Source organism: Humulus lupulus, chromosome 8 (assembly GCF_963169125.1).
Source record: "Humulus lupulus chromosome 8, drHumLupu1.1, whole genome shotgun sequence".
In the NCBI taxonomy this organism is placed as follows: Eukaryota; Viridiplantae; Streptophyta; class Magnoliopsida; order Rosales; family Cannabaceae; genus Humulus; species Humulus lupulus.
The window spans coordinates 20,833,942-20,848,829 of NC_084800.1; the positions used below are offsets into that span (position 1 = coordinate 20,833,942).

The 14,888-nt window shown below is 32.2% G+C and overlaps 3 protein-coding genes across 4 annotated transcripts; 2 read left to right on the top strand and 1 right to left on the bottom strand.

The window, feature by feature from the left end:
• Positions 1–2,728: 2,728 nt before the first annotated feature.
• Positions 2,729–6,138, top strand: LOC133795926 (protein ROLLING AND ERECT LEAF 2). The gene is made up of 4 exons (XM_062233404.1): positions 2,729–3,916; positions 4,143–4,318; positions 4,681–4,904; positions 5,120–6,138. Exons 1-4 carry the CDS (start codon positions 2,893–2,895, stop codon positions 5,889–5,891), a joined length of 2,196 nt encoding a protein of 731 aa, XP_062089388.1. The 5' UTR covers positions 2,729–2,892; the 3' UTR covers positions 5,892–6,138.
• Positions 6,139–6,938: 800 nt separating this feature from the next.
• LOC133795927 (ras-related protein RHN1-like) lies at positions 6,939–8,496 on the bottom strand. Of its 2 annotated transcripts, none has more exons than XM_062233405.1 (7): positions 8,342–8,496; positions 8,027–8,104; positions 7,744–7,911; positions 7,606–7,654; positions 7,442–7,515; positions 7,255–7,348; positions 6,939–7,137 (listed from the first exon to the last, which is right to left on the bottom strand). In XM_062233405.1, the coding sequence occupies exons 1-7, from the start codon at positions 8,378–8,380 to the stop codon at positions 7,040–7,042; spliced, it is 600 nt and encodes a 199-aa protein (XP_062089389.1). In that variant the 5' UTR covers positions 8,381–8,496; the 3' UTR covers positions 6,939–7,039. The 2 variants fall into 2 exon arrangements, with proteins under 2 accessions (XP_062089389.1, XP_062089390.1); XM_062233406.1 differs by having other exon boundaries at positions 8,338–8,487.
• A 1,070-nt stretch (positions 8,497–9,566) lies between these two features.
• On the top strand, positions 9,567–10,966 carry LOC133793551 (uncharacterized). Its single transcript, XM_062230876.1, has 3 exons — positions 9,567–10,368; positions 10,495–10,573; positions 10,702–10,966. The coding sequence occupies exons 1-2, from the start codon at positions 9,802–9,804 to the stop codon at positions 10,570–10,572; spliced, it is 645 nt and encodes a 214-aa protein (XP_062086860.1). The 5' UTR covers positions 9,567–9,801; the 3' UTR covers position 10,573; positions 10,702–10,966.
• Positions 10,967–14,888: the final 3,922 nt, after the last annotated feature.

The window sequence follows — 14,888 nt, forward strand, 5'->3', positions numbered from 1 at the left end:
GTGCAGTGTGTGGTGGCCATTGCTAAAAAGGCTAAAGCTAACCCATAGCAACCGTTACACCCGACACTCCAGCTCCGACGATGAAACTATAGTATAAGGCTGGAAAAGGGGATAACTTGAAAAGTACCCAGATTTAAGATTAGTTAACTAAAAATAACTACTAAGAGCACTCCCATCCGGTGCTCTACTTCAACCTTTAAAATACCTCAAAAAAACACACATTTTTCTATTTTACCTCTAAGTTTTACATTTTACCATACATCAAATTCTCTATTTTTTTCTCTATATCATTTAAATATTATATTTTCAAACATTTTTTATTCATTTCAAATATTTTTTATAACTATCAATAATATCCTAATATATTTTAATATTATAATATTGGGTTAAAGGATGAATAGTATACATTAAATATAGCTTGGTACTGTAGTTTTATGTAAAAATATTTGTAAAATACATCATCCAATGTATACCCATTTTTGTTAGTTTTAGCTATTTTTTACATATTTTGGTAATATAACTCACCTAATGTGAGTGCTCTAATAACATTTAGTTGAATATTACCCACTTTTTTAATCACATTCCCCATATTATCCTTAAAACACTACTAGAAGTCCAATGTAAAAATCTCAATCTTTGCTTCTGTCGTGCTATTTACTTTCTTCTTTAAATAATTTTCTACCAGCTCCACTAGTTAAATATGAAATGAGAAGGGTATAATAGGTAAGTTAATGAAATATTGGGTATTAAAGTCAAAATCTAAAATAATAGGTGAAAATGAAAGAGATCTAGGCTTAACTATGGTCAGGGATGTGCAATGAGACTGTTATTAGGCCCAAAATAGAATTAAGGGAGTACATCAAGGGCTAGTTTGGTGCATTATATAAGAAATGAGATTAAAATTATTCCTTTTCACATATTTGTTGGAATAGGATAAATAATTCAAACTCTCAAAATAGTCCAATTTATATTAGAATTAGATGGCATTATATATCCCAAACTCAATACTTTAGTTATACATTCTACGGAAAGAAATTTATTATTATTTTTAAATAAAATTATATGAAAAATAAACTAAACCATTAATATTAAAATAATTTCATACCAAATTTAAAATAGCATTAAATCTATGTGAATCCTGAATCAACATAATCCCAAACCGAAGGGGTCCTAGGGTCATAGAGGCAGAGCAGGTGTCAAGGACAGCAGTGTACCACTACCAACCATGCTGCTATGCTAGACTAGCCATGGCATACATTTACATGCAAATCCAACTCCTCCTACCTATTACGAATCTCATCTGCCTAAAACCCTCTTCCACTTTAAAAAGACATTTATCAGTGCAAGTGAAGTGACCCAGCCGACATCTTATTCTCTTCTCTCTATTTTGCTGTAATTTTTTTATATGCTCCACGTGGCAGCCAATGGTTTGTACAGCTCGGCTAGTTCAAGTTTTGGCTTAGTATTATTTTAATTATAGCCAGCTCAAAGATCCTCTGTTCTGTTTCATGTTGTCTTAGAATAATACAATTTGTTTTTTTTTTTAAAAGGAATAATACAATTTATTTAACGTTCATTTTTTCATGCATAAAATATAAAGCCGTCACTTTATCAAAAACTATTAAAGATGTGTACTTCTTGGTATTAGTTTAGCACTTTGTTTTGCTTACGTACCAACCCAATCCCAACTTCGGAATATTGATTTTTTTTAATAGTTTTCAAAGTGTATTACCAAATTTCTAATTAGGGGACAGTGAAGTCTTGGATTTCTAGACTAGAATGAGTCTTCTCTTTACTTTTAGGCTATATTTGGTAGGAAGAAAGATAATAGGATGGATGAGGAATTTAAGGAAGACAGAGATTATGATGGATAGAGGTAATATTAGTTTTTTTTTTTTATGTTGTTTGGTACGAGAAACGAGATTAGAATGATGAAAAGGAGAATAATTATTCAAATTACTATATTATTTTTTGTAACATAAATATTTGTTATTTTTTAAAAATATAATAATAATATTTTATATATTTTTATTGTCTTTTTTTTTAATCCTTCAAAAAAAAATATTGAATTTTAATAATTTGGAGGGAGAGGGTCTTTCATCTCTCTCCTTCCACTCCCCCTATTCACCCTTCTCTCTTCTCTAGCAAACATAGTGTTAGTCATTGTTTGATTGTAGGAAATGAAAATAAAGGAGTGAGAATGTGAAAGAAAAAATAAATAAAAATGAAATATAATAAAAATTAATATAAATAAAAAAATTGATAAAAGAAATTATTAATTTTTTTTTCAATTTTGTATTAAAATAATTTTTCTTTTTATTTTCAAATAAAATAATCATTTCATAAAATTAATGGAAAAATTATTACATTATAATAATATTCTAAACAAACCAAACGAATAGAATAAAAATTGACTAGTATTCATTTCATTATCATCAATCAAACATCACTATATTCTTTATATATATACACTCAAAAGCTTTAATATATTATTACCGTTCTTGATTATTTAATTTGTTTTCTTATTTGACCATATGCCCATTTTGTCATTAAACAAAGAAAGATCTAAAAACATCTAGCGTTTCGCATCCCCAAATATCACAGTTCAAAATCCCAATAATTCATTATTTGTCCGCCATTTCCTTTACAGCCAATATATAATTATTTATTTATACAGTGAAAAAAATTAATTAAAAAAGTTAAAACGGCACCGTCTTTGTATTCTTCTTCTTCCAATTATTCTTACTTTGCTTTTGTCCGGACACTGAAAAAGGTGCACACAGAGAAGAAAAAAGTAAACATCTCTATTTATATATCCATCTATAACGGTTACATAGATGCTCAATTACCCCAATCCAAAGCCGACTCATCAATCGCCGCCGCGAAATCAAGATGGGTTGTGGGCAATCCAAGATCGAGAACGAAGAAGCCGTGGCGCGCTGCAAAGAGCGGAAGCAGCACATGAAAGAGGCTGTGGCCGCTCGTAACGCCTTTGCGGCGGCCCATTCCTCCTACGCCATGTACCTTAAGAACACCGGCTTAGCCCTCAGCGACTATGCCCAGGGCGAGGTTCAGAATCCTCAATCGATCCAGGTTCAATCCAATTCCTCATCAGTTGCCGTCAGCGGCGCAACCCCATTCGCCGAAAGCCTTCCTCCGCCGCCGCCTCCGCCTTCGAATTTACCGACCTCTCCGCTCCAGCGCGCGGCGACCATGCCGCCGGAGATCCAGATCTCCCCACCCGAATTTAAGCCAAAACTCAAGCCCAAGACCATCGTCGAAGAAGAAGACGAGGACGAGAACGAAGAGAACGAAGGGTCTTTGAGAAGAAAAAGAAGTAGTAGAAGTAACAGAGGCGGGAGTAGTAGGGGGGTCGAGGAGGTGGTGGTACCGCCGCCTTCGCATTCGCATGTGAATGGGACCACCTCAACGACGTCGTATCAGCAACAGGAGACTTTTGAATACTTCTTTAACGTTGATACTATGCCTGGGACGCTAAGTGAGATGGAGGAGGTTAATATTACGAAAGAGGATATAGAGCGTAATGGGTATGGCAATAGGCCCAAGATTGTGGAAGAAGAGGAAGTTGGGAGTAATAGCAAGGTTGAGACGGAGCCAATGCCGGAGGTGGTAGCTGTGGATGAAGCTCCTCCTCCGCCTCCTCTGGACACTCCGCCGCCGCCTCCGGATGCTGCTGACGCTGTTGTTGCTTCTGCCAATAGTATGAAGAAGGGGAAGCAAGCGGGGTCGAGTTCAGGGGATGCGAAAAGAACGGTTAAGGGAAATGTTAATTTAACAAAAATATTTTCTGACCTTGATGATCATTTTCTGAAAGCTTCTGAGAGTGCCCATGAGGTTTCAAAGATGCTTGAGGCGACCCGGCTGCACTATCATTCGAATTTTGCTGATAATCGGGGTAAGTGGGCTTAAAGTTTTGCATTTTGATATAAAGGTGTCATTTTGGTTTGAGTTTTGTCTTGTGGATTGATGCTCTCTTCAAACATTAAAATAAGTGTTTCCAGGGAGCATGGTGGAGGAGGAGGGCAGTGTAAACCTGTTTAGTTTTGTTGGTATTGGTTTTGCCTGTACTGCTGGTTGGTCTGGTTTTGGCATCTGAAATTTTCTTTTGCTATTTCGAACAGGGCATATTGATCACTCTGCTAGAGTAATGCGTGTTATTACATGGAATAGGTCATTTAGAGGCCAATTTAATGTTGATGATGGAAATGATGACTTCGATAAAGAAGAGAATGAAACGCATGCCTCAGTTTTGGATAAGTTATTAGCATGGGAGAAAAAGCTATATGATGAAGTGAAGGTGCACTTTCTTCTTAAGCTCTTTATTATTATTTTTTCTTTCTAGCTGATGAATTGCCAATTACATTCGTCAAGCTTCTTTCTTCCACCTTACATAACAAATTTAATGAAGTTGCGGGCTTCACGTTGTTCCTGTATAGTACTGTTATATTTTTCTTTCATAACAGTTGTGAAATCTGCTACCCTAGACTTCTAAAAGTTAACAATTTGCGAGATTTGTTTTGAGAACTTCTGTATTGATTTTGACAAGGTTAGGTCTTTTGTGATAAGGTATAGTCTATTTGTCTTGTTTATGTTATGATTGAGCTTTAGCTCTTAATTGCTCGGCATTATAATTTACTTGGGCTTATTATTTCTGGATAGGCAGGTGAGGTTATGAAATTTGAGTACCAACGGAAGGTTAACTCACTTAATAAGCTAAAGAAACGGGCTTCCAACCCAGACGCAGTGGAGAAGGCAAAAGCAGCAGTAAGTCATCTGCACACAAGATACATTGTTGACATTCAATCCATGGATTCAACAGTTTCAGAGATCAACCGTTTACGAGATGAGCAGTTATACCCAAAACTTGTTCAGCTTGTTGACGGGTGAGTTTTTAGTCTAGTAGTGTGGGTTCTTTTCTCCAAACGTAACAAATGGATTTGTTTTTGCATTTTCATGTCAGCCAGTCTTTTTGGGAAAGGGTCTTCCTATCCCTTCCAATTACGAGATATGCTTTTTAAAAAATGGAGTTTAAGAATGAAAAATTTCCATACTTGATCATCATTGTTGAAAATATTAATAATTCTTCCATTAACTGCAGGATGGCCACTATGTGGGATACCATGCGATATCATCATGACTATCAATTAAGAATTGTCCAGGACCTCAAATATCTTGACATCTCACAAAGCCCCAAGGAAACGACTGAGCATCACCATTCTCGTACTGCGCAGTTGCATGGTGTTGTGCACGATTGGCATTTACAGTTTGAGAAGCTTGTAAATAAGCAAAAAGATTATATAAAAGCCCTAAACACTTGGTTAAAGCTTAATCTTATTCCAACTGAGAGCAGCTTAAAGGAGAAAGTTTCTTCGCCACCAAGGCCTCAAACTCCCCCCATACAGAAACTTCTCATTACTTGGCAGGATTATTTGGAGAAAGTTCCAGATGAGCTTGCGAAATCTGCTATTTTCAACTTTGCTGCCGTGATAGACACAATAATGCATCATCAAGAAGACGAGATAAAACTCAGAGAGAAATGTGAAGAAACCAGTAAAGAGCTTAGCCGGAAACAGCGGTCATTGGAAGATTGGTATCACAAACATAAAGAGCGTACAATACCAGATGAAGGGGAGCCTGATACGACAGAAGATACCATTCTTGCCGAAAAGCAGTTCTTGGTGGAGTCAGTGAAGAAGAGGCTGGAAGAGGAGCAAGAAGCCTACCAGAGGCATTGCCTTCAGGTGAGGGAAAAGTCAATAGTCAGTCTCAAAAGGAGCTTGCCGGAGCTTTTCAGGGCACTGTTCAATTTTTCCCTTGCGTGTTCAGAAATGTATAGGGACTTGAGTTCCATATCGCATCCTCGGCATTGATCGAAGTGAGAGCTCCCCATAATAATGGCCTTGTCTGTTCATACAATTGTGGTCACTTCGAGTACCTTTTCAAAATTTTCCGTCCAGCATAGTTTATTAATGTGTTTTACACTATTTTTGGGCCAAGGATGTGATATATTACTTATAAAGCTCATGCAATTCTTTCTATGGGACAAAACCTTGAAAATCATATTGTAAGTTGTGTTAAATATATATATCTGGGTTGCTTCATAAGCGCATTAGTCTTCGTTTGCTGTCCAAATGGGCAATTCACACTCTATTTCTTGTTTAATCATTTATGCTCAAGTGCTTTGTAATTAATAATCTGGCCTTGGATGGAGGTTTATCACTCCATCAAAGTAGTCTGTTTCAATAGCCTGTTTCATATCGAGCTTAAGCTGAGATTTTTTTAAGCTTACTAGAGTTGAAATGAAATCATTTCACATATTTTGGAAGAATTTAGTGGAATCCACACAAATAAAGGAGAAAAGAAATGAATGGTTCTCATCTTATTTCTCTAATGTCATGATTATCTTATCTTTTTATTTTCTTTTATGTATTTAGAATTTTTTTTCTAAGAAGTAAGTTTATCTCATGTCCTAATCTAACTCTTTCACTCTACTTCTTTTATTATCTACTTTTCTTCTTTATTATTTTCATTGTGTATTTATTTGCCAAATTTGTATAAAAAAATCTATTGTTTTCATTCCAATCATCATTGCAACTTTTTTCTTCCAATAACAATTTTCACCTTCCGAAAATATGTTTTATAATTATAGTATTATTGATTTTAGAAAATATATACTCATGTACATTGTGAACATTTTCTTATTTATTTTTAATTTAAAAAAATTATAAAATAAAATAAAAGGCAAATTAGTAAATTTAAAAGATGCCAATTAGAGTAAATAATTCTAATTTACTATAAAATAATTCTAATTTTTTTTCATCAATTTGAGTAAATAACAAAATACAAATAATGATGAGCTATCTTTTTATATTTTATTCTCATTTATTCATCCAATAATTTATTTTGACTCCAATTGATTGTGATCTAATAAACGTGCCATTATTATTTTGGAAAAAAAATAAGCATTTTAATTACATGTTAAAAAAAAAGCCAGAGAGAAACTTAATAGTGATTCGGATCATCCTAAGCAGCAAAATGATCTTCTTCTGCCTTGGTCTTCATTGTTTAGACTCATCGGAGTAGGTTTTGAGGGGCAAGCTTTCGCAAGTCTCTTTGCTGCATAACAAAATATAGGCATCCAAGTGTTTGAAATGTAACAAAAAGCCAAATATTGCAGATCAAAATTTCAGAATGCTTGCATTTTATAACATGGATAATAATGTCAAAAGTTACCTATTTCAAAGAAGAGTTCGTTTATGTTTTCAGCAGTTTTTGCTGATGTTTCCATATAAAACATCCCATTTTCTTGAGCAAATTCTTCACCCTCCTATAGCAATTAGCTTCAGAGTTTTGTAAAATTTTCTAATGTTTGAGCAGAGAGAATTTTTTTTAAAAAAAAATTCTAAATCTCTTCAAATACCTCTTTATCAACCTCTCTACTGGACTCCAAGTCAAACTTGTTTGCCACCAATGCCATCACCATATTTATGTTTCCTACAAAGTAATTTGTATTGACTATAATGAACAGTGAAAGAAAATCAAGTGAGTAGATTTCAAAAGCTTTGAAGTTGTAGTTAGCCTCACCTTGTCTTTGCAATTCTTCAACCCATTTCTTGGCTCGAACAAACGTATCCTTTAAGCCAAAAAAGTATTAACAAAATAAACATATCTTTCGATAAATTGAATCTATCAATGTAGCCAAATGTGAAATGGTGGTTTTACCTGGCTTGAAATGTCATAAACAACTACTGCTGCAGCTGCCCCACGATAGTACATTGGAGCTAAGCTATGATAACGTTCTTGTCCTGCTGTGTCCCATATATCAAACTTCACAGTGGCTTCGGTCAACGACAATATTTGGGTGAAAAAAGCTGCTCCTATGGTTGGTTCCTAACATATATATACAAACAACAAGTAAATCAATGACTATAATTCATAATAAAGAAAAAAAAAAGGAATATGTTTGTTAAATTATTATTAAACAAATGACATTTTAATTTATTACTTGATGATCAAAGAACTGGCCCTTCACAAATCTTAACACCAAACTGGTTTTTCCAGTTCCCATGTCTCCAAGAAGCACCTGCACAATACATCAATAGAAAATGTATAAATATATATATATATATATATATTCAGAACATGGGTTTTTTCTAGGGAAAGTATGTAGTTGAAGATATTAGATTTACAAAAAATATATATATATATATATTTCATATTCTGGGTAATAAAGATCAAGAGTTTGCTGATAAGAATTTAGGTCAAGGATTGTTATACAAAAATAAAAATGAAAAATTAGAAAAGGGTAAGACATACCCACCAGTTTGGCTTGTATGATCTTGTTTCCTGGCCTTGCCATGAGCGCAAATCAAAATTCTAAAATTAATGAAAGAAAGAAAGAAAAAATTAATTGCTGAGAATTGGAGAGCAATAATTGCTTTTTATTCTGAAATGAATATTAATGCTATTATTGATCTTGAAAAATTGGACGTATATTATAAAGAAGATGGCTTCAACTCAACTAGGACTAGTAGTTTTGTTGACTGTTAGTTGGTTATTTATTTATTTTCACAATTAATAGTTCAAGACCTGCATTCACAACACGTTTTTTGAAGTCATTTTTAGTGAGTGGCTTACATTGAAGAATGGTTTGAGTTAGTCGAGAAAATTTACAATGTATAAAGTATTAAAATATAAGTTTTATATTTTACTAAAATCACATTCAAAATGGTATATTTTGAAGGAAAAACGCTAAGAAATTTATACTAATTTTAGACAAAATAAGAATGTTTTGAGGATAATATTGCATGATTTGATCCTAATTGGTCTCTAAAAGTCTAAGTTTCTTTGTTATATTTAATGAAAAAAAAATTATGATTATGATTACTTCTTCATACTTGTTGGCTTATCCTTAAAGTAAAATTCAAGCGTTTGTCCATCCATATCAAATGAAGATTATTTCTTCAGATTAGAGCTGACGATATGCGTATGGAGAAAGAAACATTTTGATTTTGGTTTCATATTATTATTATAATATACTTGCAAGATTATTAGCAAGCAAGCGAGGCAGTAATATATTCAAGAAATTAAGCAAGGTTTTCACATCAAAATAGCCTTAACTATGTCTGTGTCTTTACCCTTATACTTTAAATTATACTATTTGTATTTTTACAAACACATATTGTATTACATATACTAATACATGTATATACATATAGGGAATTTTTTTTTAAATTTTAGTATATAAATACAACCGTTGTTTTTTTTTTTAAAAATAGCATCTACAATTTCTCTAATTAACTATTATATTGAAATTTTTAGTTTTTAATTAATTATATATTAATCAAAGTAAAATTTACTAGATTAATAATACGTACTACTTGCCGTTAATTATAAAAAAATTATATAACATTTTGAGTTGGTAAGTATACATTAGATTTGCACATTGCTTAATCTAATAGACTAGTACTGTTTTTTTTTTTGGAAGAAATCTAACAAAATTTTCGATTCCTCTCTCGTTTATGAAAACTTTTTCCACATAAGAAATTTCATAATAATAATACGTAGAACAAAAGTGTACTCATAAGCTACCCCACACACAATTTCCAAGCAACCCAAACAAAAACAATGTAGTGCATTGCATTATGTGATCCATCCAAGCAAACTAAACAAATTTTATTCATTTTTGGTTTCCGATAATACCCTCGAATTCCTAAAGCACAAACATTATAGTATTACACACTACAGAGGCTCACACCTCGTCCGAAGTTGCCGGACAAAATGGCTAGCTCATCCAAATCCAAATCCAAATCCGATCCAGAACCAGAATCCACCCATTTCACTCCTCTCCCTCCTGACCAAAACTACGTCGTACTGCCTCTCTATTTCCCTTGCCGGCGCAGACCTATTCGCACCATCTGCACCGTCGGACTCGCCTTTTTTTTCGCCACCGCATACGTTTTCTGGCCGTCCGATCCCGACATCAAGCTCGTACGGATGCGGTTGAAGAGCGTTCACGTGCACAGAACGCCGCACGTGTCGGTCGACGTGTCCGTGTTCCTGACGGTCAGAGTAAAAAACGCCGACGTTTATTACTTGGATTATAGCCAGCTGGACGTGGCGGTCGGGTACAGGGGGAAGAAGCTGGGACACGTGAGGTCGGACCGGGGTCACGTGAGGGCAAGGGGATCGTCCTACGTGGACGCTGAGCTGGATTTAGATGGGGTGGAGATCTTTTCCGATGTGGTATTCCTGTTGGAAGACTTGGCTAGGGGTACCGTTCCTTTTGATACTGTTACGGAGGTTCGAGGCCAGCTCGGCCTCTTATTTTTTCAATTCCCGTTACAGGTATATAATAATATAAATTATATAATCCATTATTATTTATTTATATTTTAATAATTTCCCTTTTTTATGTTATTGAAAGATTATAGTTAATTTATAATTATTTTGGTTATATTATTTTGTTGACAGGCAAGAGTATCATGCGAGGTATTAGTAAATACAATTAATCAGACAATATTTCGCCAAAATTGTTACCCTGAGCCTTAAGGTTAGCAACTTCAGCTTAATTATACTCTTTTTAAAATATATATATTATATTTATGCAAAAATATGAATGTATAGATGATAAATAATAACCCCAATAATAATACTTTAATTTGTGCTTTTGAATGCTAGTGATGATGAAGCTGAGCTAGTAAACTCTGAAAAAGGAGGCAATTGGCAATTGGGTCGGGCTGCCAAAAATAGAAATGTGCAAGTTATTAAAAAATTATGGTCACCAATTGAAGTTTTCATTGCACGTTTTTCTTCTTATATTGTAGGGGAAAACTGATATTAATATATGAGTTTATTTACCATTATTTATCAGCCTATTAAAAATTAGTAACCATGTAAATATACTTCACTATTATACTTCTTGAAAGATTGATCCCTTTATTTATTACTATATTGTAATGAGTGTTATTATTTGGAACTTTAGGTTTAAGCTGTTAAACAATACATGAGGTGGTACTCTATAGTTGGTTAGCGATACTCCATAATATTTATTAAGTTTAATTACGTAGGATTCAATATTAGATTACACCAATAACAGTATGTCACATCTTTGTGGTGTTGGACATAGCAATTCTTTATTGTTATATGATTGTTACTTAATGTCATTTTTGCTAAATGTCTTTTGTTTGGTCTATGCTTAAACTTCATGTCGTTTATATCATTCTCTCTTAAATTATGTTCTAGAAAAATATACATCGTTTATTGAAGTGTAAACATGATATCCACATCCTATAAAAACATCAAGACAAAACGACATTCAAAATTACGTCGTTGATCATCAAAATTGAATACTACATGTAGTTTTTTGTTCAGAATAACTGCTATATTGTTGTTAGTTTTTTCCCTAATGAACAATAATAATAATTTTCTTTGGCTTCAGTGTAATTTAACCGACATAAAAATATATATTTATATGCTAGGTGCAGCAATTTGCAAATGCAAGTTAGGTTAGTTTTATTTAGAAATTTTATTAATTATTTTTATTATGTTTTAATGATTGTTATATAAATTTTAAATAAATAAACAATATTATATATAAAAGAATGACATAAACATATTAAAAAAAATTATACTAAAACATTGTCTATAATTTAAAAAAAAAAAAATATTATGATAATCTTTTATATCACAAACTACCGTATTCAATATAAAATATTTATGATAATATTCAAATCGCACTTTAATAATAGGAGAAGAAACTTGTTTATTACTACTTGTACATACACAACATTTATATAATGTATTTATAATATTTATTGTCATTAATATGAATATATATATATTTATATAAGTTAGACTAAGTAGTAAAAAAAAAGTAACATATTTTATTTATAAATATAATTATTAGATATTATTATAATAATTATATTTTATAACATTTGAATTTATATTAATATAATTATTAAATATATAATTTTGTATTAAATATTATTATAATAATATTTTATAATATTAGAATTTATATTAATATAATTACTAAAAGAAATATAATATAATTTATATAATAGAAAATTCTACACTCACGAACGGGGAAAATATTTTAAGATGTAAATCCAAATTTAGACATTTAATTGAAACCATAATTTAGAATATAAGCTTTTGAGAAAAAGTTTGATTTATTAAAAAAAATCAATAGTCAGAAAAAGGTTATAATGGGGGAAGGCTTCAATAGATATTAAATATCATTATTAAAAATAAAAACAATTGGGTGATTTTCTCACATCTTTTGTAAATGTACAAAGACTTTTTTTATTTTGTCAAAAAAAAAAAGAAAGATTTTTGTGTTGGGATTTTATACAAGTCTATACCCTTTCTCAAGAATAATAGAGTTCAATCTAATATTAGCATGAATGGCTGCTTAGAGAAGCAATCAGCACTTCGGTTTTTACCAAGTTTATGGCACAAATATTAAAAAAAAATCATTAAGGTAAAATTAAAAAATGTATATATATATCATTCTTTAAGGAATGGGTCCGTTCTCTACCAACCAAAATATTGTTCTGTGTAAGAAACTTCTTAACATTAAAAAGCCAAAAACAAAAAGAACACAAAACAAAACTGAATGTGTAATTGAGTAAATCAAAAGAATTACTCTAATAAGACAGACTGATAAGAAAACTGCACACTTAACTTCAATCAATTTCTTTAACTATAAAAGAAGATTACACAACTTTTTTTTTCTTCTTTCCTGGTGCTGAGAAAATTACCCTGAAATTCAGTAAAATAGAATTTTTACAGTGGCCCAAGTGGACCATTTTACTAGATAGCATTTATATTGACTTTAAAAAAGTGTTATCATCAATTCAGTAACTTTTTACACTCAGCTCACTTGCTATAAAAGAAAAATGAGAGAATTTTGAAGCTTCATGAGAAACAAGACATGTCTAGCTTTTACAGGGCTATGGAGCTCAAAAATTGCTGCAATCCAAACGTCAATGGCTGTATGAGAAATGGCAATGAGAGGATTATGTTTTGCAGTGTATTAATACCAAGTGGGTCAAGGTGGAAAATGCTTTGGACAAAGATTATGAGAGAGAAGAAGAAGTTTTTTGAGTGTACTTCATCATCACCAGCTCATGTTCCTTATGATCCTTATACTTATTCTCAGAATTTTGATCAAGGACCAGCCACTGACCCCGACAATGTCTCTCGATCTTTCTCGGCTCGATTCGCTGTTCCATCAAGGGTTTTTCAGGAGAATGAAATGGAAAATAAAGGTGTATTCATTAGTTGATTTTTTTTTAAGAGATCTGATGTTAATTGATCTATATCTTCTTGCTTGTTCTTCTCTTTCTCTCTTTTCTTGCCACTTTCTTATCTTATTTGTTTTCCTTGAAACTCAAGCAATGCTTCAGTCACAAGAGGAATATGAATGATTTGTTTTCTTTTATGTATAGCATTAGAGAGTGCTTGTGAGTATCAATATATTCAATCAATTTTCATGAATCAAGGGATGCTTCTGGCTCTTAAAAGTTCCATTTTTAAATAGAAAGTATTTATCAAAAAGCTCTTCATCTGGTTGTTCATTTCAATAGAATGTCACTAAATGTAGAATGGGCTCTTCATCTGTTTTTCAGGAGTATGAGAAAGTAAAAATGGAAACAAGAACAGTATTAGATCAAGAATACTAATAAGCTTTTTTTTAATGACACCAAAATCTGGATTAAAGGGTTCAAAGATTTATTGTAGCTAAAGAATAAACATAAGAAATAAGAAAGTATTAAATACAACATGTAAAAAAACACTCGTTGTAGTCTTCTTCTTTTTTTCAGACAAACTTTGTTGAAGAACAGAGCTTGTCTAAATTGTGGGGTTGGGTAATATGCATGACAATTCATGTTGCAACTGTATCTTTTTACTATATTAATTATTTCTGCAGTTCCATTGGCCCATGCTGGTAGGTCCATTTTTGAATGTTTATCTATCAGTACTCAGCTTCACTTTTTTCATTTAAATTCTTTTTCTTTATGGGGTTTCAGTGATAAAGTGTAACCAACATTTTAAATCATATGATGATTAAAATCATATGTAGCTTACTATAACAGCTTTGAAGAGAAGAGAGGGAGAGAGAGATTTGAAAAGTTGAACTTTTTTGTATGAAGTTTAGGTTGATCAGTAAAGGTCTTAATGGTTGGAACTACTTGGCTGCTTGAATTAAAAACCCCAACTATCTGACAAATGAGAAGACTTTTTGAGCTTATCTATAAATTTCCAATCTAAACGTTATAATAACAAAAGAGCAGAATTTTCATAGTCTCAAATCTTGGAGACACGCATAAGATAACACTAGCTTTACAAGGTAAAAAAAATCCAAGACAAGACAATGTATGGATGCAGTGTGCATTAAAAATTCAACTCTTAGAAAGTTGTCAAAAGGTTTCTTCTTTGTTTCATTTCCCACTTCGTAAATTACATTCTTTTGGCACCATTCCAAAGATGGTGATATATAGAGACTTGTCACTAACACGCCTATCTGGAGTTCTCATAAATCGACCCAATAAGATCCTTGAATTGGTCCCCAATTTTCATTTAATGAATTCAATAATTATCATATGTATGGCCCTTTACAACTGGACAAAACGTGGTGGATGGTAATAAGGTATCCACCCAACCTAACAAAAACACTGACCAATTCTCACTTCTTAATAAAGTATAGTTGGGTTTGAAAAAGAAGACATAATATCATGAATCTTCAAAAGAATTAGAATTTCATGTTATAATTTCTGATCAATAGATAATAATACTAATGGAAAGAGTGCTTATTATGCAAAACACAGGACTGAAAATCAACCAATATGCATACATAA

What these genes read in the sequence shown, in the direction of transcription:
- LOC133795926 (XM_062233404.1), top strand. Translation starts at nt 2,893, where the DNA reads ATGGGTTGTGGGCAATCCAAGATCGAGAACGAAGAAGCCGTGGCGCGC. An exon ending in GAATTTTGCTGATAATCGGG is followed by an intron (nt 3,917 to 4,142) that starts GTAAGTGGGCTT and finishes TATTTCGAACAG; the next exon opens with GGCATATTGATCACTCTGCT. An exon ending in AGCTATATGATGAAGTGAAG is followed by an intron (nt 4,319 to 4,680) that starts GTGCACTTTCTT and finishes ATTTCTGGATAG; the next exon opens with GCAGGTGAGGTTATGAAATT.
- LOC133795927 (XM_062233405.1), bottom strand. Translation starts at nt 8,380, where the DNA reads ATGGCAAGGCCAGGAAACAAGATCATACAAGCCAAACTG. An exon ending in GTAGAGAGGTTGATAAAGAG is followed by an intron (nt 7,349 to 7,441) that starts GTATTTGAAGAG and finishes TAATTGCTATAG; the next exon opens with GAGGGTGAAGAATTTGCTCA. An exon ending in CGAACTCTTCTTTGAAATAG is followed by an intron (nt 7,138 to 7,254) that starts GTAACTTTTGAC and finishes TTTGTTATGCAG; the next exon opens with CAAAGAGACTTGCGAAAGCT.
- LOC133793551 (XM_062230876.1), top strand. Translation starts at nt 9,802, where the DNA reads ATGGCTAGCTCATCCAAATCCAAATCCAAATCCGATCCAGAACCAGAA. An exon ending in TTTTTCAATTCCCGTTACAG is followed by an intron (nt 10,369 to 10,494) that starts GTATATAATAAT and finishes TTTTGTTGACAG; the next exon opens with GCAAGAGTATCATGCGAGGT.